General features: G+C 46.5%; 4 protein-coding genes and 1 non-coding gene across 5 annotated transcripts; 2 read left to right on the top strand and 3 right to left on the bottom strand.

Annotated features, from left to right (window-relative positions):
- Positions 1–691: 691 nt before the first annotated feature.
- LOC100823358 (uncharacterized protein At5g39865) lies at positions 692–1,929 on the bottom strand. The gene has a single exon (XM_003564477.4). It carries the CDS (start codon positions 1,780–1,782, stop codon positions 1,045–1,047), a length of 738 nt encoding a protein of 245 aa, XP_003564525.1. The 5' UTR covers positions 1,783–1,929; the 3' UTR covers positions 692–1,044.
- A 4,186-nt stretch (positions 1,930–6,115) lies between these two features.
- Positions 6,116–6,187, bottom strand: TRNAG-UCC. The gene has a single exon. It is a non-coding gene; the product is annotated as a tRNA-Gly (tRNA).
- A 407-nt stretch (positions 6,188–6,594) lies between these two features.
- On the top strand, positions 6,595–9,017 carry LOC100823042 (ankyrin-3). The gene is made up of 2 exons (XM_003564476.4): positions 6,595–7,751; positions 8,361–9,017. Exons 1-2 carry the CDS (start codon positions 6,816–6,818, stop codon positions 8,823–8,825), a joined length of 1,401 nt encoding a protein of 466 aa, XP_003564524.2. The 5' UTR covers positions 6,595–6,815; the 3' UTR covers positions 8,826–9,017.
- Positions 9,018–9,280: 263 nt separating this feature from the next.
- LOC100822210 (thioredoxin-like fold domain-containing protein MRL7 homolog, chloroplastic) lies at positions 9,281–11,415 on the bottom strand. Its single transcript, XM_003564473.4, has 5 exons — positions 10,646–11,415; positions 10,387–10,471; positions 10,183–10,294; positions 9,786–9,963; positions 9,281–9,681 (listed from the first exon to the last, which is right to left on the bottom strand). The coding sequence occupies exons 1-4, from the start codon at positions 11,323–11,325 to the stop codon at positions 9,860–9,862; spliced, it is 981 nt and encodes a 326-aa protein (XP_003564521.1). The 5' UTR covers positions 11,326–11,415; the 3' UTR covers positions 9,281–9,681; positions 9,786–9,859.
- A 7,330-nt stretch (positions 11,416–18,745) lies between these two features.
- On the top strand, positions 18,746–22,381 carry LOC100842541 (protein G1-like7). Its single transcript, XM_003567194.4, has 2 exons — positions 18,746–19,611; positions 22,082–22,381. The coding sequence occupies exon 1, from the start codon at positions 18,955–18,957 to the stop codon at positions 19,606–19,608; it is 654 nt and encodes a 217-aa protein (XP_003567242.1). The 5' UTR covers positions 18,746–18,954; the 3' UTR covers positions 19,609–19,611; positions 22,082–22,381.
- Positions 22,382–26,216: the final 3,835 nt, after the last annotated feature.

Raw genomic sequence — 26,216 nt, 5'->3', positions numbered from 1 at the left:
ACCGATCGAGAGATATACTTCTACACTTCCAGTCACGCTGGAAGAAGTACAGTATCATGCATCGCCAGTCTCCGGCTCGTATCTTGCCCGGAGCCTCCTATCCTACCGAACACCGAAAGGTACCTCATGTAAATGTAAAGAACTGGCGCCGCTAGCTAAACTTCATATAGCTTCTCATCAATTGAATCATCTTTCAAGTTAAGTACGCACCCAAAGCATATAGTCCTATCCTATCCAACGGCCACTTTATCAATCAGATCGCATTCAAAACGCCGCACGAGCACCCATTCCGTTCTCTCTTCTTCTTCTTTTTCTGCCAAAAGGAAAGTGGCATCGACGAAAAGCTCTACCAAGTCTGTCCTGCTCGCTTTTTCAGTGTGTAGCCGTGAGATCTGGGCAAGCCAGCCGCGACCTGCTTCCGCCAAAGCTCCACCGCAGCTAGGCGCTGCCGTGCGGCCGTGCCGTTGCCTAAATACTGCAGCAGCCCAGGGTCGTAAAACGCAGGCATGTCACATAGCAGCTTTTTAGAAGCACGAACAGTGCTCATCCGCTAACGAACAACAAGGTACTGTACCAACCATTCAAACTCGGTGAGCATTTGGAAAGAGAAAATTGATGCCAATTAAATCAAGGAACTCACGCCTTGCGTGTGCGAAAACCTGACGGTAAGAATTCACACGGTATATTTTCCTTCACTGACAGTACTCCGGTAGTACTTAACATTTATCAATCAGTTATTACTAGGATCATCAAACGGACTCAGATTCAGACTCGGCGGAGTGAAAGTACCAACGGAAGCAAGGGAAAGAACAACACTTTTACTCCATTCTAACGCATGACTAGAGATGTTGGTTAGGAAATGCTAAAAACTTGCAGCTCCCAATTGATCACACTGTCACATAGTATCAAACACCACTACACTAACACACGTAGGAGTGACAACTACTCCGTACAACACATAACTCATTTCTTATCTCGTTTTTTTGATACTACGAAATTAAACATCTAGTAGAAGTCATTAGGAGATTGTGACCTGAATCTGGATCATACGGCCGGTGGGGAGCAGTCTGGGCACCGTACGAGGCCGTTCTCGTTGCAGCCGGCGCAGGTGCGGAAGCCGCCGCCGCCCTTGAGGCTGTAACGCTTGTGGCTACCGTCGCAGCTGCCGCACATAACGTAGCGCTCGCCGCCGCACCGGCCGCAGGCGGCGAGGGATGCGGCGCCAGCTACGACGCGGCGCAGCTCGCCGGACTCGTGGAGGCGGCGGAGCTCGTCGGCGCCGCCGAGGTGGCGGCCGCCGACGAAGACCTGGGGGAGGGTGACGCGGCGGCCTCGGGGGAGGAGGGCGGCGAGCTCCTTGAGGTAGAGCGGGTCCATGGCGAGGTCGCGCTCGTCGACGGAGGCCCGGAGGCCGCGCAGGATGGCGCGCACGGCGCGGCAGTCCTCATAGGTGGTCCGGATGACGTGGAGGGAGGTGTAGTAGAGCACCACGCGGCGGTCGGCCTCGGCGGCGGCGGGCGGCGCCTGGAGCGTGCGGAGGGCGCGGAGGGCGGAGGCGGCTACGCGGACCCGGTGGAAGACGCGGGCGGAGGGGGAGCAGGGCGCCGTGTGCGGCGGCGGCGGGGACGGCGAGGGCGCGGAGGGGTCGGAGTGGAGGAGGGCCTGGAGATCTTTGAGGGAGGGGGAGGAGAAGGACAGGCGCGGCGAGGCGGCGGAGAGCGCAGTGGAGGAGCAGGTGGAGGAGGGGGAGGAGGAGCGCGTCTTGACCCAGGGCAGCCACATGGGAGAGGAGATGGGTTGAGAGAGTTGAGAGTTGAGAGGGGATGCGGGCCGGAGAGGGGGGAGGAGATGGGGGGACTCGTTGTGTTTTCAGTTTCGGAGCGGGGGGAAGCGTGTGGCCCTAGGATTTTTGCCTCGATTTCGTTTGGATTCCATTCCAGACTTTCCCATCATAGTTGCGAGGATTGGAATTTGAAGGGGACTACCGTTGCTCTCACTGTAGGCCTTCGAAGATGTCTTTTTTCCATTGTAGCCCTTCGAACTCGGAAGTTCTGTCAGTGCTGTGATGGGTCGTCTCAAACGTTTTTCTACCGAGAGTAACAGTGGTCCGTGGTCCAACAGTAATATTAATCATTAAAATTAATTTTTTTTATATTTTGTGAGTGCTATTCATATGATCACAAAGGGGCCTAAAATCGCGGGGACCACCCTGGCCATCCTCTAGATCCGTCACTGCAGAGTAAAGTCCATCTTTCTACTAAAATTATCACAATCTCATTGTTTCTAGTTCAAGGCCTCTTTGATTCGCAGAATTTCAAAAACACAGGAATAGGAAAAACATAGGATTTGAATGTCATGACATGTTGAATCTTATGGAAATTCAAAATGTATGAATGTGTAGTAGAAGTTGTTTGATTGACCACTGGAAAAATGTAGAATTTTCTTAAAGGATTACATGCTACTCATTGTTGTCATAGAGACAAAAGAAATTTTCCATGAGGTTGGACCTCATGGAAATTTTCCTTTGGAATTGCATGCAAAGTAGTCCATAGGAAATATTCCTATGGTTTCAAATCCTGCAAATCAAACGAGTTATGAATGGAAAATTCCTTAGTAATAGAACCCTCCAAATTTCCTATGAAATTCCTTTGAATCAAAGGAGCCCTCAATGGGTCTTTGGATAAAAATCCCGAGATTTGTCTATCTTGTCGGCAATCCCGCTCTCCCAAACAAGATTTTGGTTCTCGAAGGTCGGGACCGAACGGGATTAGTAAGGATAGGGTGCAGATTTCAAGGATTGAAAAGTGGGGGTTTATTTTAGACTTGATCTACAAATTTAAGGTTTAGAATGGGCTTCTCGGAAATTAGAAAACTCAAGAATGGAAAAGACACTAAAACAAGTTTTGATGCGATTTGCATTCGATTTTAGTCCGGCACTCCTATCGCACCGTTCATTTTTTTCTCGAAAAGGGGAAACGATCCTTGGCCTCTGCATCAATTGATGTACACAACCGTTTTTATTGCAGAGTGATCAAAAGTCATAAAATTCACTGATCAGCGATAGTCGATACAAAGATAAGCCAACGGAATAACTCTAACAAGACGAAGTTATGCATCTAGGCGTCTACTATACCGCCAGCCAGCCCGGCTAAAGATATCCCGAGCGACCATCCCTAGTCGGTTGCATCCAGTATCTGAAAGCTCCCGTGGATGCGCAAGAAGCAGGAAAGCCCATATTCAGATCCAATGGGTAGGTCTGAAAATGACCTGCAAAAAATGTGGAACACACGTTTAGGTAAGCCATCGTATCAATAACAGACTATCAATTATCGTATGTGAAGTAATTTCGTTTTCCTAAATTGCGAACTGCACTTGTCTTTTTGCTACACTCTAATTTAAATTATTCATTTATGGTTATGATTTGTACCACATAATCACACGTGATGGAGTAACGGTTAGTCAAAGGAAACAAAATAGGCCTCTTTGTATCTTTAAGTTTGTAGGAAAAAAGAGAGGATTTCAATCCTAAGGAAAAAAAATCTAATACATGTATAAAATTGCACAAAAGAATTTTAGTCCCCCCCTCCTCCCGAGCTTGGAGGAATCCAAGCATGAGGTCATGGAAAAAAAAATTCCTTTGAAAGGCCCAATGCGCCTACATCTATGTGTACAATCCTACGTCTTTCATGTTCCTTTATTTACTTTTCATTCCTATGATCCAAACAAGCTCTAAGACTTAATTTTAAGAACAAAGTGAGTATCTGAGAACATCCGGATACAGAAAATGCCCACTGAAAAGTGTTTTGCTATTGTAGATGCACACTTTTTTGTTTTTGTAGCACACAGGACCATATTATTAACAAAACTTTACGGGTATGCACGAAACATACATATGCGCATCTAGAGTTTCCAAAGAAAATTGAACACTCAAATGCAATGGGAGCCAAATGTTTTGTGAGTTGATTTTTTTTTTGCGTGAGAAGTTCATCCCACATCAAAGCACAGGTCTAAGGTTCGGCCTGAACTCACACATGTTGTGATGCCAGTGTGTATGGTGGGACCGAGGTTCGGAGATTTTCAAAACTTACGTGAGAAGTTTTTTTTCTTTAAAAAAAAAGCCGGGGGCTGTCAGCTCCCCACGCGTCCTTTTTTTTTCCCTGGGGTAGTGAAGCTTACATACTCCAAAAACTATCTAAGCTGGTAATACTCTCCAGTCAAGATCGCATCTACTAGCAATGCATGATCAGTTAACCATGAACAGGGAATATACCTACTTAGAATTAAAATAGTCTTACCTTTCTTATGTACTCCATCGCTGGAAGGTCCCAAAAGTACCATTACGATGTACCAATGCTTGTTCAGGTGTGCTCGATTGGTACTCGAGAACGGTATGGCGGTTACTCATACGGCTGGCTTTTTTGCTAAGCCTGGGTTTGCATTGTCAACTTATTGCGTGCCGGCCTTTTCTCTTACCTACGGTACCAGTACAGTTGGTGAAGAAGCAACACTCCGTTTCATCTTGTCGGAATATTACATGTATCTAGATATTTTTTTAAATAAATGCATCCATTTTTAATTAAATTTAAGACATAAATTAGGAAACTCCGTTTCATCTTGTCGGAATATTACATGTATCTAGATACTTTTTATAAATAAATGCATCCATTTTTAGTTAAATTTAAGACATAAATTATGAAACAGAGGAGTACTTATTATTTATTCAGATCGCAAGGTTTGTTGGTTTCCATTTGCCCATCTCTGTCTTTTCTCCTTTTCAGTTTTCATCTGTACCATGCATGTGAGTGCGTTGTCCCTACGACGACTGTCACCTGGCAACAACCGAATGAACCTGCCACTCTAGAGTAACCGGCTATTTTTTTGACGGAAAAGTAACCGGCTATTGGAAAACTATGCTTCGAAGCAATGCCAAGTGAGTGACAACCAGCCGCATGAACCATAGGCTCGTTGCAGCAGGCGAGAAGCCACCATGTGAAACTGCATTCCCCTCTTTCTCAGCAACGCCGCCATGTTCCAGCGAGAGATGTGAATTCTGTGCACGCACCGCTCAATCGACACCAAGGATTCTTTTTGAAAGGAAACTGTTCTTTCTTGATTCCAAGCACCCTAAGATCGAGCCATATTATTATACAGATGCAGCATTGAGTGTTGGCGACGACTGTGCTTTGGGACAGGTTTTGATTAGGAGGTGGAAAGGCGTGCTTTCTTGCTCGATCCAGCGGTTAGCTGTTGACCATGGATTGAAAATATATTGTACTAGGGGTACTTGCAGATGTTAGATAGCCACAAGCCGTCTGCAGGCTGCAGCATGTGAAGAATACAGTTGCTACACGCGACGGACGGTGGACGCGGGGTTGCAGGTTAGCTTCACCTTTCTGCACATAGATCTATCGGCCCCTCTCGATTTGCAGACCAGATCAGGGACCTCTGTTGCGTAGATAGATTGCTTTGTACAGTCCATCTGATGGTATCTGGTTCGTCCTAGGACTAGAAGGAAGGATCGGTTCTAGACTTCTAGTTTAGGTGCGATATCCTACGGGCTACGGTGTAGGCGCCGGTGACGAAATGGTGTCTCGTAGAACTTTTCTGTGCGCATGAGAATGGGATGATGGTAAGCTGAACCCAGCGGTGTGTGTCCGTATATCAAACTCAAAGCACGTCGTTTTACACAAGTGAAAGCTGAACCCAGCGGTGTTTCTGCGCCATGTGCCTACCCATGCCACAGTGGTATTACCACTTATCGGAAAATCTCGGCCCATGGTGTTTGGTGTCTGAGAGGAGGCGGGATCAGCTTGGGCCAAACGTGGGGGAACAAAACTAAAGCATACTTTGTTCTCGTTTCTCTTCGCTAAAACAAACAAACTTTGTTCTCATTTCTTCTAACTGAACAAGCTTTTCTTAAAAAAAACTTGCATAAAAAAGAGGCAAGAGGATTCATAAAGCATGCTTGAACAATCTCATTCTGCGTTATTCCAGAGAGGAAGCAGTATAGCCTGCGTTAGGACCATCGAATCGTTAGCAGCATAGCGCTGTGGCAAATGGGAGCAATTCGAAAGGGGTTAGCTAAGTTAATTGGGCAGAACTCGAAAAAAAAAAATGCGTCTGCCGGGAGTCGAACCCGGGTCTATTGCTTGGAAGGCAATTATCCTAACCGTTGGACTACAAACGCTCTCTGTCCAAATTTTAAGAACAAAATTATTAATATGTATCTAATCATCAAATGAACTTCATCCTATGTTTGCTGTCCGCATAAAACCAAGAAAACTGTTGGACACACATAACGTTGTAGTCCACTGTTTACATACTCCGTAGTAAAACCGGGGAAGCAGAATTGTTGGGTAGCGGGCACTTCTCGGGCGCGTGCCGCCAAAGCTACACGGAGACGTGAGATGCAGGGCAGCAGGGGCGCGCGTAGCCGCGGAAGTGACCAAGCCCGCCAATTTCCGTGCCGATTCGTTCGTGCGCGACAAACGGCAAAGGGTCGCGGGCGGCACATGGCTGGAAGAAGAAGAAGAATCCAACGATCCGCGCGGGGGCTCGCCAAGCGAGAACCAGATCCTCTCTCTCTCGTTTGCCTTCACGAGGGTACTGTACTCCGTAGATTATAGCGTTTTGCCTGCTCGACCTTCCCGCCCCGCCATTCTCTGCTGGTCCGGTAGTTTATCATGTACTGGAAGTAGTACTAGAAGGTACAAGGACATGCGGGATCGAGCGAGTCGGCACGGATTGCCGGAGACGGAGTCGCTACGCCATCTTCTCAACCAATTAACCGCCGGTGACGGGTCTACCGATCCACCATGCCAGACTGGCACAGAAAATTCAACATTATGATGTTGCTCCTACTAGCGTGCAATTCAAAAGCGTCGTCCGTCGTAGGTAGCCCCTGCCAGCCACCATTCCGTGCTTCCACTCCCACTCCGAGCGTTGTATCTTGCGCTCCCATCCACGAGATGGCCGCCGCCAAACCAGCCCCAATTGCCGCCGATTCCACCACCAACAACAACGCGGCCACACCGCCGGAGCCCCCACTCCTGGAGGTGGCGGAAGAGGAGGTGGTCATCGACTTCGAGCCCAACTCCAAGTGCCGCGTCGACCTCCGCCTCCGCTCGCTGCACGCCACGCTCCCGGTCGCCTTCAAGGTCCAGACCTCCTCCCCGCTCAGGTTCCTCGTCAGCCCGCCGCGGGGCTCCCTGGCGCCGCTCTCCTCGTCCTCCATCCGCGTCGTGCTCCGCCCGCAGCCGCACCCCCCGCAGTGCTTCCCGCGCTCCCGCGCCGACCGCTTCCTCGTCCTCTCCTCCCTCTCCGCCGCGCACCTCGACGGCCCCGGCTCCGGATCCGCCTCAAGCGCCATCCGCCTCCGCGTGTTCTTCGGCGGCCCCTACCTGCTCCGCCTCGCCGCCGACGCCGGGGACGCCGCGGCCGTGCGCCTCATCCTGCGCCGCCAGCCGCACCTCCTGCCGGTGCTCCAGCCTGCGGCGGCGGCGGTGGCGCCGGTGCCCGACGCGGGGGAGGAGCTGCACGCGGCCGCCGCGAGAGGGGACCGCGCCGAGGTGAGGAGGCTGGGGGCGGAAGGGCTGGAGGCGCGTGACAAGGAAGGGAGGACGGCTCTGCATGTCGCGGCCGCGGCGGGGGGAGCGGAGGCCGTGGCGGAGCTGGTGGAGATGGGCGCTGACGCCGCGGCGGCCGACGCGCGCGGGAGGACTCCGCTGGACGTGGCGCGAGAGAAAGGCTATGTGAGTTTGTTTGCCCTGTTTTTTACTGCCATGGTAAATACTAAATAAACCTCGGAGTTGAAATCGGACTAGAACGAACTCCTGAATCCTGATTGCGCAGTGAACCATTACAGGAGACAGTAACACTATGCTATTTCTTTTAGGGAAACGACAGTAAACATTCTGTCGCCTTACCTTCCCTTGACTCGCAGGTTTTCGGAGCAATTTTGAATAACTGACTGGCTGTAGTCTGCAGAGGTAATTTAAACATATCAGATTGGAACTTGGGAGGACCATGGTTCCAGCTGGGTGCTGTACGTAGCTTGGCTTATGTGACGTGTGTCGTTGCACTCGTGAACGATACAGGACAATGACAAATGTTACGTTTGTACAATGGCTAATGGTATTTGGTCTAATATGTTATGACGCTGGAGAGCTGCCATTACCCACATACCAGTACTATTTGTTTTCTTAGATCAACATTAGCACCTGTTTAACTATTTCTCAGTCGCTTGTGCACACCCAGACGACAGTTTAATACAGAATGACAGTCTCATATACTTCTATGACCTCTGGTTTTGAACTGAAATCCTTAAAGAATCTAATGACAGCACTGCCTGCTGATTACAGAAGGAAGTGATGGACATCCTGGAACGGTGGGAGCTAGTCATGACCGCCGCGAGGCGAGGCGACCTCCAAAGCCTCGAGTTCCTCCTCAGCAAGCGCACCGGCCTCCGCGGGTGCGACCAGTATGGCCTGACGGCGCTCCATGTGGCCGCCATCAAAGGTCACTGCGACGTGATCGCCTTGCTCGCGGGGTCTGGCTGCATGGACGTCGAGTGCGAGGATGTGGAAGGGCACAGGCCGTTGCATCTCGCCGTCGAAAGCGGCTGCGCCGAGGCCGTGGACCTGCTGCTTGACATGGGCGCCGACGTCCATGCCAAGACCAAGCGGGGCACGACACCGCTCCAGATGGCTGAGACGATGCGGTATGAGGACATCTCGCATCTGCTGCGCAGCCGGGGTGCCGAGGCGGCAGCTGCTGCGCAGCTGTGCATTGCATCCTCATCTTCCTTGTCGATCTCATGTGCCTAGCTAGGCCTTGCGTGTAAAATTCAGAGTTGTTTGTAGAGACATTATTGATACTACACCGTATAGGTCACAGAAGTGACTATACAGTTTTATGATGACGGATTCTAAGCTTCCTGCGGCACTTTTCCAAAAGTTGCAAATTGATCCAGAATGTAGATCTAGACGTACAGAATCAAATCCTTCTCAAATGTCCAATTTTGTTTTTCTGCTGAATTTATTACATTTATGTTTGATGTTACTTACCAAGTATAAATATCAAGGGAGCGGTTAAAAAACGGGGCAGAAAAACAAAAATGGACACTAGATTAATCTGTAAAATTTGCTGGAGTACACTAGATTACTTGAACTAAAAAGTGTGAATGGCAGCCACTGCTCAGTTCTTCATTCAAGAAAAATTAGTCCTACTTAAACACAAATTCAAGGGTTAAATTTATCATTTGCTCCTTCAACATAGGATAGGGGCACTTAAGTAAAAATATTACTCCATATCAACTTCAAATTGTCTAACAGAATCTGTAGCAGTCTCAGTAATGTAATCAATTCAGGTATCAGCAAGGGAAGCTAGCAGCAGATAACCGTCCTATCTAGAACATCAGTACTGAAGACTGAGAACCTAAGTTAGATTACACTACAGAAAACTCCATGGATATCTAAGTAGTAGTAAAATACATGGTTTTAGTCACGCCTTACTGACTATAGGCACCCATTGAGATGATATCTTCTTGTTTGGTGGTTCATTTGCCACTTCAAGTTTTTGACATTCAATCATTGCATCCACAATGTCCTTTTGGCATCTTATCCAGGTAAATTATCAAACTAGGAGCCTCTTCTTCAAGAATAAGAACTTAATGACACATTCCTGCATGAAATGATTGCAGAGAATCAAATGTCAGAGCGAATAATGACCAGCAGTAGTTTGGTTTCTACACACAATAGAATAAGAATTGGATAGAAAAGGCTTACTAGAAAGTAATAGCAGTGCTATAATAGCACAAAGTTGAGAACAAGGCACCATCTCAGCACTTCTATCCAAGAACTTAGAATGAAGGAGCAACAGCTTCAGGATTGACACAGGATGGCCTCTTAGCATTGTAGTAGAAATGGGCAATCATTTGAACTAGTTCATCAGCTGTCCTTACATCTGTAAACTCAACCAATGAAGACCATATTCAGATACTGTCACGAATGGATATTTTCACCATTAAAAGAGCATTGGTAAACGGTGCAACCTACTAACTGCCACCTTTCGTGTCTCAAACAACAAATCTCATAAGTCATAAGTAAACTCGATGCATATTGAAGGAGCACAAAAAATATGAGAACAACAGATGCTGTTTCTCTTGCGATAAATGGGAATAACCTTTTTCTCTGTATAGGATCTTGTTTCCCCTGAAAAACAGTAATTGTGGGCATTCTTTTGCTTGAAGTGCATATGCCAGGTCTCTCTCGATATTCAGATCAATCTTCACAGTCTGAAACATATGATAATATTTAGCACTTGCTGAAACACCAGGAGAACATTGCCAGAGTTAATTGAATGGTAACCATGATATGATTCACATACCCGTGGAGGTAGCCGATCTTTTGTATTCCAATATACCTTTGCAGCCTTTTCCAATTCTTGAAGCAATCTCCAATTGTCAGCCGCCCTACAAAACACAACATTAGTCACACTACACTAGTACTCCCTCCGTGCCATAAAGGTTGGCACGGATTTGAACTAGCTCTAGTTCAAAACCGTGACGATCTAAAGGTAGACTTACTCTGAGGCTGTGAGGCAACACAGAGCATCACAATAATTCTGGATATTAAAGCCCATTTACCGGTTGTAGCGCTCGAAGACTAGGACGATAAGGGGGCTCGGGTGGAAGGCGAAGCTCTCCCACTCCAAGCAGTTGATCTCTTTAACCCATCCCTGGTCGACCTCTCCTTCCCAATCGATCTCCACCCCGTCCACCGTTACGTTCTTGATCGAATGCTTATCAAAGTACTCTGATGCCCGGATTCCCCACCCGACGTCGGCGTCTAGTGGCCAGCTCGGGTCCTCCTCCTCCACCACCGTCTTCTGCTCCCCATCTTCCTCTCCGGCCTCCTCTCGTTCCTCCTCATCCGATACCCGCTCATCCTCCTCATTTCGCTTCAAGATGTCGCCTTTGCCTTGGAGGAGCTCGGGGTCGCGCTCCTGGATGGAGGCGAAGACCTGCTCGAGGCGGCCGCGGACGAAGTCCTCCACGGCCGCCGCCTCGCCTCGGCGACCACGGCGTGGCTTGCGTGGCTTGGTTGTGGGGAGGTCGGCTGCCACGTCAGGATTCTGGGGGCCGGGGCTGGGTTCGGGCTTCAAGGGTTTCGGGGCTGTGGTTGGATTGGGGATTCTTCGCGGCGGCGGCGGGGTGGAGGAGGCGAGGAAGCGTTTGGGGCGGTGGCCATGGCTGCGCCGGGCGGGGTTTAAGCCGGTGCTCGGGGTCGAGGGTTTAATGGGGAGGAGAGTGGGAAGACGAAGCATTGCGCCACGGCCGATGAGACGAAGGTGCAGGGCTGCAGTCTGTGCAACTGGGTTTCATACCCTCAGCGGTTATTGCTCGCGCTCGTGTTATCCGAATTTGGGCTTTGGGACTCCGATAAAGTGATTCGCGAAAAAATTCAAGCGATATCCGGTCCCTTGCAAGAGGAAAGACGTGTTTAGGGTTTAGGACGTGTAACGTCAGCTTTTTTTTTTTAGCAATGTCACGTGGATTGAGAACGAAAAAAACGTAATGCTTCTTTTAACTAAAAGACAAAAGATGATCCCTTCACAGCCTGGGCCCATATTTTAGCACCTATAAAGGGGTGAGACAGGGTGACCCCTTCTCACCTCTCCTTTTTAATTTGACGGTGGATGCTCTTAGTGTGATGATCAAAACATACACCTCACCTGCTTGAAGAGGGGGATGAAAATGCTAGGAACCTGAAGTTCATCTTGTGCCTATTTGAACAGCTGTCAGGTCTTAAGATTAATTTTCTCAAAAGTGAAGTGTTTTGTCTTGGGGCTGCCAGGGAACAAGCCAGTATGTACAGCGAAATCTTCACTTGTCAACTTGGTGAATTGCCCATGAAATACCTAGGAATTCCTATTGACAAAACCAAACTTTTGAACAAACAATGGAAATTTTTAGAGGATAAGATTGAGAAAAGGATGAGTGGCCGGCAGGAAAAGGTCTTGTCCATTGGTGGGAGGGCTACTCTGCTAAATTCTTATTTGTCATCTGTACCTTTCTACATGTTATCCTTTTACAGAATCCAAAAGGGTGTAAGTAAGCGGTTGGATTACTTCACATCAAGACTGTTGTGGCAGGAGGATCGGGAAACTAGAAAATACCACCTAGTGAACTGGCCTTCTGTGTGCACACCTAAGGATCTAGGAGGGTTGGGGGTACTGGACTTGGATATGATGAACATTTGTCTTTTGTGTAAATGGCTGTGGAAACTTGAGACATCTGAGGGGCCCTGGCAAGAGATTTTGAAGAGAAAATATCTTCAAAAACAAACACTCATGCAGGCTGCTGCCGGCAAAGGGTTGTCTCAATTCTGGTCAGCCCTGATGGAGGTGAAAGACTTTTTTTATAATCACTGCTCTCGAGTAGTTGGTTCTGGCAAACAAACAAGGTTTTGGGAGGATGTTTGGGTACATAATTCACCATTAGCTGAGAAATTCCCAAGATTATACACTCTCACATTCAGTAAGAATGTTACTGTACACAGTGTGGCATCTTCCGGGGGGAGGGGGGGTGTTTGATTTTTAGACGATGTTTATGGGGTGAATTGGCTGATATGTGGGATGAATTGTTGATTCTTATCAACAATACTGTTCTGATTGCGGCTAACGACACTGTTGTTTGGATGAGGGTGGGGGGGCAGAAAGGATTTAGTGTTAAATCCTTGTACAATGCACTGCAAACCAAACGACCCCAAAAAATTTACAAAGTACTCTGGAAAATGAAGCCCCCAACTAAGATCAAAATATTCCTGTGGTTAGTCTTATGGGGCAGAATACTAACCAAAGATAATCTAGTTAAGAGGGGTTGGAAAGGAGACACGCATTGCATGTTTTGCGCGGCTGATGAGTCCATTGTTCATATTTTCTTTCAATGCCCCCTGGCAAAATTTGTTTGGGGAGTGTTCCAGGTTGCCTTTGACATGGGCGAGGTCCCAGTGTCACTGAGCAGCCTGGGGGACTGGATCAAACAATTTCAGGGCTTGGATCTTCTTATTGTCAAAATTTTCTTAGCAGCTATTTTCTGGACTATGTGGAAGACTAGAAACAGAGCCTGCTTTGATCATGTTTTACCTTTCGATCTTGTGGGGGTCGTTTATCACATCTGTCATTGGCTTGATTTTGGTGTGAATTGCAAGGTCCAAGGGTGGAAAAGGCGTTGCGACAAGGAGCTAGGAAACTTCGCTTGGTAGCTGGCGAAGTGTTCAACCGTTCGAGGGGGTGGATGACGCTGGGACGAAGAATTGAAGCTGGTTGACGTTTGGAGTGAAGTACTGGAGCTGCCTCGTTTCAGCTCCTTCAAAGATCAAATCACTTACTGTAGCTTATATTGCGTTGTCACAGCTTCGCAGCTTTGCTTCGGTTATACTTTTCATGACCCGACTTGTATTGTATGGTCAGCTGGATGCCAGCGTAACCTGGCTTTTTCTCTTTCATCCTTTTATTTGTAAAACTAAACTATGGTTTCATTAATGAAGCTGGGGGAGTTCCCCTTTGATAAAAAAAAAGATGATCTCTTCACAAGAAACATAAGACAATGATAAGGCAAATTTCCTATTGTACTAGATTTCACCTTTTCTTAACATTTATTTAATTAATTTCATTCATGTAAGCATTAATTGTAAGATAAGACACTAAGAGATAACTTATTTTATAACATGTTTTATTGTCTTATCTAGATGACATGGAACATATAAGAAAAGTCAGCCTTAGCAACCATTATACATACCCTTAATCAGTTTGCAGATTTTTCGCATAAAACATTGAAGGATTGAAATTTCATAGGAAAGTTTACCGTGGATGCATTTGGTTGCTAGGACAAAACAAAATGTTTCCTTATGAATATTGTTGATTTATTTTATTTTTGAATAAGATTAAACATAAAAGGCCAAACTTTTTCTTCAAGCACGAACGAGGCAAAATGATTCGTTAGATTGTACTCCTATATCATTGATTAATTTTTTTTGTGAGGGAGTAACTGCCATCTTATGCCAATCCTATATCATTCATTTTTACTATGGCATACACATACTTATATATACGCGATATGTGGGATTTTGGGAATTGCCGCTCGCATCACTACTATATTTTTGTGCCAGTGGGCATTTGTGTGATGGATTCGGTCTGGTTTATATATTTTTCGTTGATTCAGGCTATTTGAAACTACGAAGGTTTGAAAATTTGAAAACTCAAAGATATGAAAATGTGTCTCCGTTGCAAAATGATGTTACTCATAAATATGAGAGCCGCCAATCGTTGGTCAGAAGTAATTCTTTCTCGAAGTAATGCAATCATTTTAAACACTCAACAATGTGGTCATTGAGATTTGATTTTTCACAGGACGAATTACTATTTTTAAGAACCACTAGCAATTTCATTCCAACTCCGCATTCATTACTGGTAGATTGCTTCAGATAAAATGTCCAAGAACAACAAGTAACTCTTATAACTAAGAATTACACTAACAACTCGTTTGGCAACCAAGAATTCATTTCATTTGATCAAAATGAAATGAAATCCAATTTTTGATAGGATTTCATTTGGTTGAATTTGAATTCCGGGTTGAAAAATCATGTTTGCCTACCACATGAAATTGAAGAGTGAGAGACAATTCTAGAGAAATGATGGTTTTTAGAGAGGAATTGAGGCTAGTTATAGTGTGATTCCATGGAAATTTGAGATTGAATTCCTGTGGCTAATTCCGTGCCAACCAAACAAGTTGTTTTTGGAATTCAAAATGAATTCTACAATTCTATGCCCAAATGATGGGTGCCAAACGAGCCGTAAAGTTTTCAAACGAATGTTCATTGTATCAATCTTCACAACACAAAATACAGTCAAGACTTCGGCAAGAATATGGCGATCAGACTAGAGTAGTGACACCACTAATCGTACACCTGCACGAACTTGACTACCTCTGAAGGTTTTAAAAAGCCCCTTGAGTCGTACATCTAAAGATGGAAAGTCATGAACGTTGAATGTATTTTTTGAAGGGATGGGTCGTCAAACCACGAGATCTTCATCAGAACACCAAAGAAAAACTCCAAAACCACAAAAGCATGTCAATAAAGCACTAGGTCACACTATCAAAAGACTCGTCAGATCGGTATGAACGATACAGTGAGGACATGTATCCAATTTTCACGAGACGAGGCACACCAAACTTGCAGGCGAAAAAACTCACAGGCGCCGTAGCATCGCCCAGTAAGACGCCGCCACAGAAGAGAAAGAATCGGAATACTTTTACGCCGCACCCTACATCATAGTGTTGTTGACAAGCAGCAGGCAAATTATATTACTAATGTGTCTTCTTAATACATCTAGAAGGTTCCGTTCTGTCACCTCGCAGCGCCAAGACAGCAACACTACCAGCGAGCTTTGTTCTGTGGTGTGCAGCTACTGGGCTTTCAACTTTTCAACTAGCCTGTATGGACCGGCCTGTTTTCCATCTAGGCTTAGGCTTGAATGCCATGGATAAATAGGTCTGGTTTGGGCCTAACCAAAGCCTTACTATTTCGTCCTAAAAACAGAAGCCTTACTATTCTAATGCTGGGCTCGAAATTGAACAAAGTATCCGGCTACAGGCTGCAGCTGGACCTATTCTGTAATGGGCTGGATTCGAGGAAGCTCCACAGCCAATTTGGTCGTCGTTCTGTTTCCTCTCGTCTTCAGCGCTCGAATGCAGCCAATTTCTAAAAGTGCTTTAGATTTACATTTCCCAAAACTTGGAAGCGGTAATTCATTAAGAAGAAGAGTAAACTAGTTCGTCTAGCAGTCTATAATATTTTTTTTTCAAAAACTTTATGCAAAGTGAGGAACACGGGACTAAAAACAGTAGAAACAACAAAGCCCGTCATCACCTACACAACAACACGAGGTCGACACCGCACGACAAACACAGCCAGCAGAGTCCTGGGCCACGCTCCTGACATCCCCGCTCGCTCGTGCGAAGGTGTCGGGTTGCGGCTGAAGCCGTGAACTGCGTGCGGGGACGTATCACGTACGGAGTCTGTCGACCTGCAGTTACGATGGAGACTGTGGAGGCAGGGACCGCCGGCCTGATCTGAGCAGTGAGCGCCCTGTGCCCCTGTGAATCTGTGATAGCCCAGCAGCTTCACATCATTTGCAGCAAGCACCGTCCGTGCGCGGGGCGAAAGGCCGTGGCGTGTCAGAGCAACGCGCCTGGGCTCTCACCGAGGCGGCGGTCAAGCGGGGCCAGCGTCGGCCGGCACTGGGTCAAACTAGTTCTGATCCCCCCCAGCCATGCCCCGGCCCTCTGCTGCTTGCCTGCCTGAAAGTCCTGTCCTCTCGCGCATGCGCATGCTAAAACGAAGGCCACGATAATGCCGTGGCGGATGCTGATTGATTGCTTTGATCTGACAACCATTACATCGCCGAAATGGATCCTCGATTTGCAATTCTACTACAGTAGCTAGGATCAACGGGAACTCGATCTAGACCGGTGAAAGCTTCGTACGATCGACTGCGCAACTGATCGGCCGCGGGTACCCGCGCATCAGTTAACTGTTCACGGTGCCGCGCTATTGGTTCATTTGTTCGTTTATAACATGATGATGTGTATGTTCCCTCAAAAAAAAACATGATGTGTATGTATAGTAACTTCAATGAGAATATTTCTATTTTTTTCGATGTTGGAAATCACATGTATAAATTTGTTTGAAAAGAATTCATACCATGGTAAATAATTACTCACTCCGTTTTGTATATGTTTCTTCTAAGTCAAACTTTCAAAAATACAAGAGTTTGACTTTGGACCTACCTAAATGTATACCACTACAGTACTATTTAGAAAAGGAGGGACTAGATTCCAAAGACTGCAATTGCGGTAAAACATATGGTAAAACTACATTTGGAATACCGTGTTAATGTACAAAATGTGAATCAGCTAGTCCACCTTCGGTTATGCCACGTGTTAGATTTTGTATAGACAAGTGGGATGAGAGTCCTCCACTCCACTTTTGATTACACCACATTTAGATTTGGTACAAACGATTGAAACGAGTCCAGGCCGTGGCAGATATATGTTTATTGATTTGGCTAGAACGACATAAAATTCTTAAATATCTCGTGTGTGTTTTTTCAATCTGTAGTGACGCACTCCTTTCCTTTTTGTTCGTAACCCTCGGTCGTCACGCTTCTTCCCGTTGGATGTCGATACTCCTCCCCTCGTACTAAACTTTGGATGCATCTCTTGCCCACGAAGGCCCCGAGAGCATCCCACAAAGGTCAACTTTGACTCCTATTTGAAACTTGTTGATACCTTGAACAGAGAAAGATGAGATGGAAGAAACTGATGTTTTGTGAAGAGTCGATTTCGTACGTCATTGAATTGATTGCTAGTAAATTATTTAGAGCGAGAATAAAACACAAACCTACGGAAGTAATGTACCGTCAATTATAGATGACGTGTAGAATCAACTACGACAATAGAATGTATGTTCCAAGGTACATACACATGCTAGTACACCTAGCTACATACACGTTGTACAATGTACATATTTTCTTTTGAAACCGCCAATGTACATATTTTTACATGTTAGATGTTAGAGACATTCGCAACATCGGAAAGAAGAGCCAAATTGTACCGGGCCTCACCGACACGTATGGGCTCGGGTCCCCTCGTGAATGGCCCGCGCGTCATACGTTGACGTAAGCGATTGACCAGACGGGAAGAAGGCAGGTATGTATTTATTATTCATTTGGCTACAAAGGCATAAAGATCTTAAATAACTTGTACAATTGTTTAAATCTTTAGAGACGTATTGATGCTTCTTTCGTGTTTTTGGAAACGCTCGTTCGTCACACTTCTTTCCGTTACGCGTCGATGCTCTTTGAGAGTATCCGGAAAAGTCGATCTTAGTGGATTTATATTTGAAAATCGGTGATGTAAAAAAAAAGAGAGTGAGAGGATACAGAAAGAAAACCGTGAACAGTCAGACTGTTGATCAAGAATCGATCTCGCTACAATTAGAGACAATTAAATTTTTACTAAGAAATCATTTACTACCTTAGTTTGAAACGCAAACCACAGCAGCTCGGAATACACACACATGTATGTATGTACTAGTACAGTATAATAGGACATTCAATCAAAATGATCTCGGGGCCGATGCTAGTAGCCGCGGCCACGGACATGGCACCCAGTACACACCGCCCGCCGGCCGTGGCTGGCGTCAGAGCACGCGGTGGTGCAGTGCACGAGGAACGGTGGATAGCGCCGATCAGCCCTGGACCCCTTTTCTCGTCTCTTGCACGATAATCTAATCCGGCGTCGACGCGTATCGAGAGCGGTCACCGCAAGGAGGTGCTGCGCGGGCAGTTGAGTCGGCGGCGGCGGCCCGAAAAGGCAGCGCTGTGGAAATAGGAAAAGAAAGGTTTGATGGAGTGCAAGGAGACACGAAAAATCAAAACATGCACAAAAATTGACGCACGGCGGACGAAGACGAAGGAAACTTCGTGATTTTATTATTATTATTAGGAAGAGGAAGATTTGAGTATTTCCATCCAAAATCGGACGACGGCCCAGATTGTTCCAGGCCTCGCGTCCTCCTGGCAAAGTACGGGGTCGGGTCTCCACGTGAATGGCCCGCGCGTCCTAGCTAGCTAGGCTCCTTCCTGTCCCGTACGTCATCCTCCGCTCCACTTCTCCAACATTCACCTCGCTCCCCGTCGCTCTCCCCTTCCCCCCCGCTCCCATCCCTTTCCGACGTCCCATCTCCATCCACCCCCATCGAGCTCCCCCAAGATCTCCTTTAACCCCCGCCCCGTTGCGCCTCCACTCGCTCACTCACTCCACCACGATCAAGCCAGCAAGCAATCAAGCTTGCTCGCTCGCTCCCGCCGCCGGCCCCTTCCTGCTGCATGGATTCCCCCGGCGCCCCCGGCCCGTCCACGGCCGGCGCCGGCGCAGGAAGCGCGGCGGACGGGGTGGCGGCGCCCAAGCCTCCCCAGCTGAGCAGGTACGAGTCCCAGAAGCGGCGCGACTGGAACACGTTCCTGCAGTACCTGCGGAACCATCGGCCCCCGCTGACGCTGGCCCGGTGCAGCGGGGCGCACGTGATCGAGTTCCTCAGGTACCTGGACCAGTTCGGCAAGACCAAGGTGCACGCGGCCGGCTGCGCCTACTACGGCCAGCCAAACCCGCCGGGCCCTTGCCCGTGCCCGCTCCGCCAGGCCTGGGGCTCCCTCGACGCGCTCATCGGCCGCCTCCGGGCCGCCTACGAGGAGAGCGGCGGCGCGCCCGAGTCCAACCCGTTCGCGGCGCGGGCCGTCCGGATCTACCTCCGCGAGGTGCGTGACTCGCACGCCAAGGCCCGCGGCATCCCGTACGAGAAGAAGAAGCGCAAGCGCGGGACGCCCGCCGAGGGATCCAGTTCGACTGCTGCCGGTGGGGACGCCGGTGCTGGCGGCAGCGGCAGTGCAGCTGCCGGTGTGTCGTCCGGCTCCGGCGCCGCACAAGCTCCGGCGGAGAGCGGCGGTACTGCTGGTGGCACCACTGCACCGAGCATCTCTTGATGAGTACAGTACAGTAGACCCGCAAACCTTGCCTGTTAATTAATCCGTCTATCGTTGTCGTCGTTTCCGCTTAGCAAAAGATTTGAGCGTTCCGACTTTGGTATGCCTTGTCTTCGTATTACCTCTAAAATTTTTCCAGACCCCCTTTTTTTTCCTGATTAAATAGGAATTAGATTGCAATGCGTTGGGAGTTTGTAGGGGATAAAGGGGGAGTGAATTAATCGGTGCTGCTAGCTATTAATTTGTTCATGACCCCGTATATATATCCTTGGTAAAGAATGAAGATTTATCAGTTGAGTTCATATTAATGGCTTTTTATAGCTAGTATTTCAGCTCGATATGATCGGCTCTAATAAAAGACTTTTTCTTCTCATCGCACAGTTCAATTTCATGCTATGTTGCTAGTAATTATATTAGAGCTAGCTATACAGTGATGAACTCATATTCATTGCAATCTAAGCTCTTCTTCTTGCACACAAAACACAATCAGTAATACTACTTTCCAGCACATATATATAGTCTGCTTGCGTTTCTTGCTTAATTTGCAGACGAATATGGTTTTATTTCTGTTTTCTCCTTAGCTAGGATCAATGGAGAGGGGTACAGGGAGAAGCTTGTCCAGCATTGATGGCGGTGCCCGGCCACTCCCTCACTGCCACACATGCGCGCGCGGGGCCGGCCGGGACGACGGCCCCGGCCCCTGACACGCGCTACAGTTCCAGGGCGGCCTTCTTCCCCCAACCGGCCAATCTCCAGCACTGACATGCCCTCCTCCCCCATTTGACCATTCCCTACGCGCACTGGCGCACGCAGCTGCAGAAACCCGTCAGAGAAAGATGCACAGTAGCAGTTCTTGCGGTTTGTAATGGCGAAAGAGAGAGAGAGGGAAAGAGGGGGAGAGATGATTTAGGGCTAGGCATGCACGCGCGAGGGGTTTGTCCGGAGACGCCTTTAAATAGGAAAGAGCTGGGGAGGAGGAGGAGATTGCTGCGCTGGTCCCCGGCCCGGCGGATTGGATGGGACTGTAGCCGGCCTGTAGGCTACGGATTGCACGCACGGCAGGCAGGGCGCTGAGGGTCTCTCTCTGACCACACCACACGTGCACTGGCTAACATAGCTCGATCCTCACTTCACTGCCGGCCGTCCTCTCTCTAGCTCGCTCTAGCTTATCGCTCCTTGATTCGTGCTGGTCTGGATCCTGATCGAGCTGGTCAGTGAGACGCGCGCACGCGTGCACCTGCTCGCTTCTGCAGTTCTGCTTCTGCAATCTGCATGCATGGCCGACCACTGCCCCCATATGTTCTCTCTCTCTCTCTCTCTCTCATCCCTTTCGTCTTCCTCTTTACTACAAAGCCATGGCCCAAACATGGCAAGTATAAGCACAATTAGCCCTGTATTAGCTGCCAGATCCACGCACTGTTTTGCCTCGTAATAGCATTCTTTCCTCGGACACCACCTGGCGGTATCCAGTTAGCTCCTAGCTTTGCTTATGCTTTCCGAGGAAGAAGATGAACAGTATCCATCCACCCCGCCCTTAGCAAGTTAATGACTAGCATTAGCTCTTCTTTAGGGAATAATTAGCATTACCTAGCTAGCTCTAGCCTTTCTTCTCGCTCGCTACTTTCTCAAGCAAGGGGCGTGTGGGCCAAGCCAAGGCCAGGCCAGAGCTAGCTTTGCTCATGTCCACAGTATTTGGCCTTGTGAGCAAAAAGGAAAGCCAATGAATCGCTTCCTTTGTCCTTTGCAACGCATATGCCCGACCCCATCGTCCCCCGGCGTCCGCCCGTACGTCTCACTCGCCGCGGCGCCACTGTAGCGCCGCTGTTCCTGCATAAACGTCTTTAAATTTTTCGCCTTGCCAGGAGCTCTTTTTTGCTGCCTTTGGCCACCGGGTACGCCGGGCGCGTTCGTCGACTCTGCCCCACCGTGTAAATATACTGCAATTGCAGCCAGCGACGATGCTGCCCTCTCTCTGTCATTTCGTCTTGAATTCTTTCCTGATAGATCGACCGATCCCCATCGTTCACATGCGACCTGTGTTTGCTTGCTCGAGCGCTTTCAACTCTCAGGAAATGTCAGGTCTTGTCTGAAATTATTGTGCATATGCCATATATACAGGTCCTGGCTTGCACCTTATATATATGGGGCAGACAACGGCGTAATTAACTACAGTTGGTGGTCTAATTGGAACCTTAATTTCTTGTAATCAGCTAGCTGTGCACCTGTGCCTGTCTATCTACAGTGACACTAGCATATATGTATGCATGTTAATCAAAGTCACTCCGTCTTCAGCACGTCAAATTCGGGGCGATCGGATGTCCAATTACTGTCGATCTTGCAATATCTTATCGATGTCCTTTTAGTATAATCTATTAATAAAGGCTTGTCCAGTCTCTTTAACTCGTTATAATCAGCGAATGTGATGTTCGACTAATTAATCATTTTCTTTGATACGGGAGAATGATCTTTTCAGGGGACAGGCATCTCGGATTCTTCGCCGACGATGATTGTGTTAAGATTTTTGAAATCCGTGCTTAGGCAAAACAACATGTGAACTGTATACATGCAAGGCCACCATGTATCCATCACATCAGCGCTGTTTAAAACTGTTTATTGGATCTCAGTTGCTTTCTAAAAGATGAGAAACAAGCGTGTAAGATTAGTATGATCATCTGTCACTGTATTTGCTATCCTGTTCATATGTTGCTCTTATAACAAGTTTAACATGTACAACAGAATGGAATCATACGTACAGTCATCCATAAATTATAGGGATCCCTAAATTATATGCTGGATGCTCCGAACTGCATGCAGTGCTTGCGCTTGCTTTGTTTTTGCGGGTATCGCGCTTGCTGGCACGCTTGTTAGGTTTAGTTTCATGTTGGAAATTGATCGTGGGAGAGCACAACATATAAATTAGAGCAAACCTCACCTATTAGATCGGTCTTTTGGGTTGAGTTACACTTGAGATCTTAGTTGGTTGTGTGCTCTCCCCCCGGACCTAGGCCGGTAAGGCGCTAGCTCATACATAAGAAGTTAGGCCGATAAGAAGTTAGGCCGGACTGTTGTGTGCCCTAACAAATGGTATCCGAGCCTCATGGCCGATCCCTTAGTAAGCGGAGATCATATTTTTTTGACGAAACGACCGTAGCGAGCCATTTATTGCCAATAGAGAGTCGAGAGAACTGACCCAAGGAGTACACAAGAAATACTGAAAAAAGAGGATCAACAGAGGGGGGGGGGGGGGGGGGGTTAAGGGTTACTTGAGGATCAAGAAACTAGGAGACATCATCCGAGCCGGAAATGAGCTCGCCCAGGCCCGCACCTGCCTAGCGCCAAGCTGCAGGTTTCCAGTTTCCCCGAGATGAAACTAGAGATCATATTAACATCTCCATGGTGAAGGTAGCCCGTTCAACCCGATGTGTGGCGGGTTCTTAGCAACGGGATAGCAGATTACTTCTCTCAACGTGAGATCATATTAACATCTCCATGATGATGGGGGTGCTCGTTCAGTCGATGTGTAACGGTGTGAAAAGCACAACAGTGGAGCAAACCTCACTTATGACATTGGCTTTTTGGTCAAGTTACGCTTGAGGGCTTAGTTGGTTGCGGGCACCCCTAGACCTGGGCCGATAAGACGTCATCTCATGTACGAAAAGTTAGGATGAACATTTTCCGCTCTAACAATACTCCATATTTAATTAGTGTACTACTTCTTTTCACTCTCCACAGCTTGCTGTTGTTGTTTAGTGGTGCACACTTGGTTAATCTGGTACTGTGACTATCTTGTGTAACTGTGCGAACTATATAGATGCTTGTATGGAGAAGAACGGAAGCTTTTGAAAAAAAAACCAGGAATAAAATACAGTATATATACTGATGGGACGGCTGGGCCCCATCGATCGATCAAGCAGCAGAAAAAGCACGAGCATTTTTCCTGTTCCTAAAGCTGAGGCAACCAAACTGACCCTACACCTATCATGATGCTCCTCAACAAATTATGGTTGACAAGCCAGTAGAATTTCGAGTTGGTTAGGCCTTTTCCCTTTAAAATAGTCCATTGTGGTCGATAGATGTGGCTGAATATCTGGCCTACGTGTATTCTTGGTAGATCTTCTTACATATTTTATTACTTGATGGCCGGATCACCGAATCGTATTACCTGTTTGTCAAACCCACAGTTTTTACTCAGTTATTTATCGCTATTCATAATTTTTTATTTACACGGCAATGACAGCGTGAACCCCCTCATAAATAGCACGAGTCGAAACATCGCATAGATAATGCATATGTAGACGCAAGTCTAGCATTATAAGATGACAAACAAGGGTATGCATTTTATGTATGTCTTTGTCTCCCTCTAATGAACAAAGCGTCTCCATTTTATTTGACGTCAGGTACTCTTTTAGGGGCTAGTAAGAGTAAGAGACCATGAAATACTATACTTTAATGCGCACGTGCAAACCGCGCTCGATCGACTATCTAAAATAAAATACTTTCTCCGACCGGTATTACTTGTCTCAAATTTGTCCAAATACGGATGCATCTATGTGTAAAAAGTGTTTAGATACATGTAATATTTCGACAAGTAATTCCGGCCGGAGAGAGTAGAATAGTTCTCCTGACAGTATAATTAATTTCTTACCTTGACCATATATTGATAGTTGACGTGCAAGAAAAAAAAATCATGTAACTAATTGTTGTGCATTCTTTAAGAAAGCCTACTGGGAGTTTATATATATGCACCCAGACATATTACAATCACACACAAAAGTTAAGCTTGCATACATTGCTGCCTCGCATATATATACTGATCATTTCAGTATTTCATGATAAAATAATAAACATTTACCGAGTTTTTTCAGAAAGTTTGGACATCTCGAGAGAGACATGAATCAATTTTATTAAAGGCCGGAGTATCTGTATTAGAAAACAACAATCCTCATTTATAAATAATATAGTTTTAGAGAGTAACTAGGAGACGACGTATAGTTTAGATCGAGGCTACCTAGCTAAGGGTATAACATTTGTCCACGGCCATTAGATGGATAAATATGAAACTGGACACAAAAAATGGATTGTCCAAAACGTCAAAAGCATCCCACCCTAAATCGTGCTTTTACATTGGGAATAAATATGGTGTATTAGAGTTTTAGTCATAGAAATTAATTAAACCAGTTTTGTTAGTAGAAGTACTTTTAAATAGATCATTTCATATTTTAAATTAAGAGTAAAAGTGCAGTATAGATTCTTGAACTATTTTGAAAGTCCCACTTAGGCTTCAAGCTACTCCCTGATCCATCCCATAATATAAGACACCCACGCATTTTGAGGTCCAACTTTGACCATCAATTAGACTAACAAAATGTGAATTATGTGTTATAAAAATTATACCACTAGATTCATATCTGAAAAAAGTTTCCGACGATATGATTTTTATAATACATAATTCATATTTTGTTGGTCTAATTGGTGGTCAAAATAAAATCTTGAAATGCATGCGTGCCTTATATTATGGAACGGAGGGAGTACTAAGGTCCGGCTTCTGGCCATGGGTGTGTAATTGATTTATTTTTTATAGGAGCTGTGGGAGTGCAATTAGTGACGTCTGGTTTTGACCTCACATGAATGAAATTGCATCAAGGAGACCTCATAAATAGTAGGGCCTAAATGCTCTTTATTCATGGATTAATATTTATCAGAATCGATGAGTAGTGGAGTTGATTAAACAATGGATTGTCTAAAACGTCAATATTTTATTGAACTGAGGGAACAAATAAAATAAAATTATTTATCAAGAGGGGGAGTACATGAGAGCATCTCCATCAGCTAACCAATAATTGGTTACCTAAAACCAGTTATTGTTATATAGGAGAGAAGTTTTCAGAGAAATTGTGTGCTTTTCCCCCCCACCAGGTTACCTAAAACGGGTTACCCATACATCTTTTTATTCTATCATATTTATTGTGCATATACACATCAGGATCACTCTAACTTCATGATGTTTATGATTGGAACATGTGCAGTAACACGGAACACCTTTCATACACATTTCAAATTTCAAACATAAATCACAACACAAATTGTAGTTCAAATCAGGATCACTCTAACCGCAAGCATGGTCACAAATAGGGCATCAATCACAACACAACTTGTAGTTCACACATGAAAAGCGCAGAGAATCCTAATGCAATCCTATGTCTCATTTGTATGCTTATTTGCATTGTACAACATTTAAGAAAAGGAAAAATATTACCTAGCGACAATGTGGTCGATTTCTGGAGGACATCGCTGTTTCTACTGGCATAAGGCTTAATTATCATAAGTCCTCCTTAATTCCCATCAATGTTAATGATGATCTGGTGGCACAATTAGCGACTGATTTTGGCTGCTTGGTTGGAAGTCTGCCTTTCACTTATCTGGGTCTGCCATTGGGTATCACTAAACCTCGCATCGCAGACATTGGCATGTTACTGATGATCATACCTGTGTCCTTTGCCATGCTCAGGTGGGAACTTGGCAGCACCTCTTTTTTGTCTGCCAGTTTAGCTCTAGATGCTGGAATTATCTTCAGATTGTCTGGCTGATGGTGGTAACCTTCATGACAT

Source organism: Brachypodium distachyon, chromosome 2 (genome assembly GCF_000005505.3).
Source record: "Brachypodium distachyon strain Bd21 chromosome 2, Brachypodium_distachyon_v3.0, whole genome shotgun sequence".
Classification (NCBI taxonomy): Eukaryota; Viridiplantae; Streptophyta; class Magnoliopsida; order Poales; family Poaceae; genus Brachypodium; species Brachypodium distachyon.
The sequence above is the reverse complement of the archived record's forward strand: the minus strand, read 5'-3'. Positions and strand labels throughout refer to the sequence as shown.

Excerpts from the sequence above, each read along its gene's own strand:
- LOC100823358 (XM_003564477.4), bottom strand. The coding sequence starts at position 1,782 with ATGTGGCTGCCCTGGGTCAAGACGCGCTCCTCCTCCCCCTCCTCCACC.
- LOC100823042 (XM_003564476.4), top strand. The coding sequence starts at position 6,816 with ATGCCAGACTGGCACAGAAAATTCAACATTATGATGTTGCTCCTACTA. Across the intron at positions 7,752-8,360 it reads TGGCGCGAGAGAAAGGCTAT|AAGGAAGTGATGGACATCCT; the intron begins GTGAGTTTGTTT and ends TGCTGATTACAG.
- LOC100822210 (XM_003564473.4), bottom strand. The coding sequence starts at position 11,325 with ATGCTTCGTCTTCCCACTCTCCTCCCCATTAAACCCTCGACCCCGAGC. Across the intron at positions 10,472-10,645 it reads GTCTTCGAGCGCTACAACCG|GGCGGCTGACAATTGGAGAT; the intron begins GTAAATGGGCTT and ends TGTGTTTTGTAG. Across the intron at positions 10,295-10,386 it reads AAGATCGGCTACCTCCACGG|ACTGTGAAGATTGATCTGAA; the intron begins GTATGTGAATCA and ends CATATGTTTCAG.
- LOC100842541 (XM_003567194.4), top strand. The coding sequence starts at position 18,955 with ATGGATTCCCCCGGCGCCCCCGGCCCGTCCACGGCCGGCGCCGGCGCA.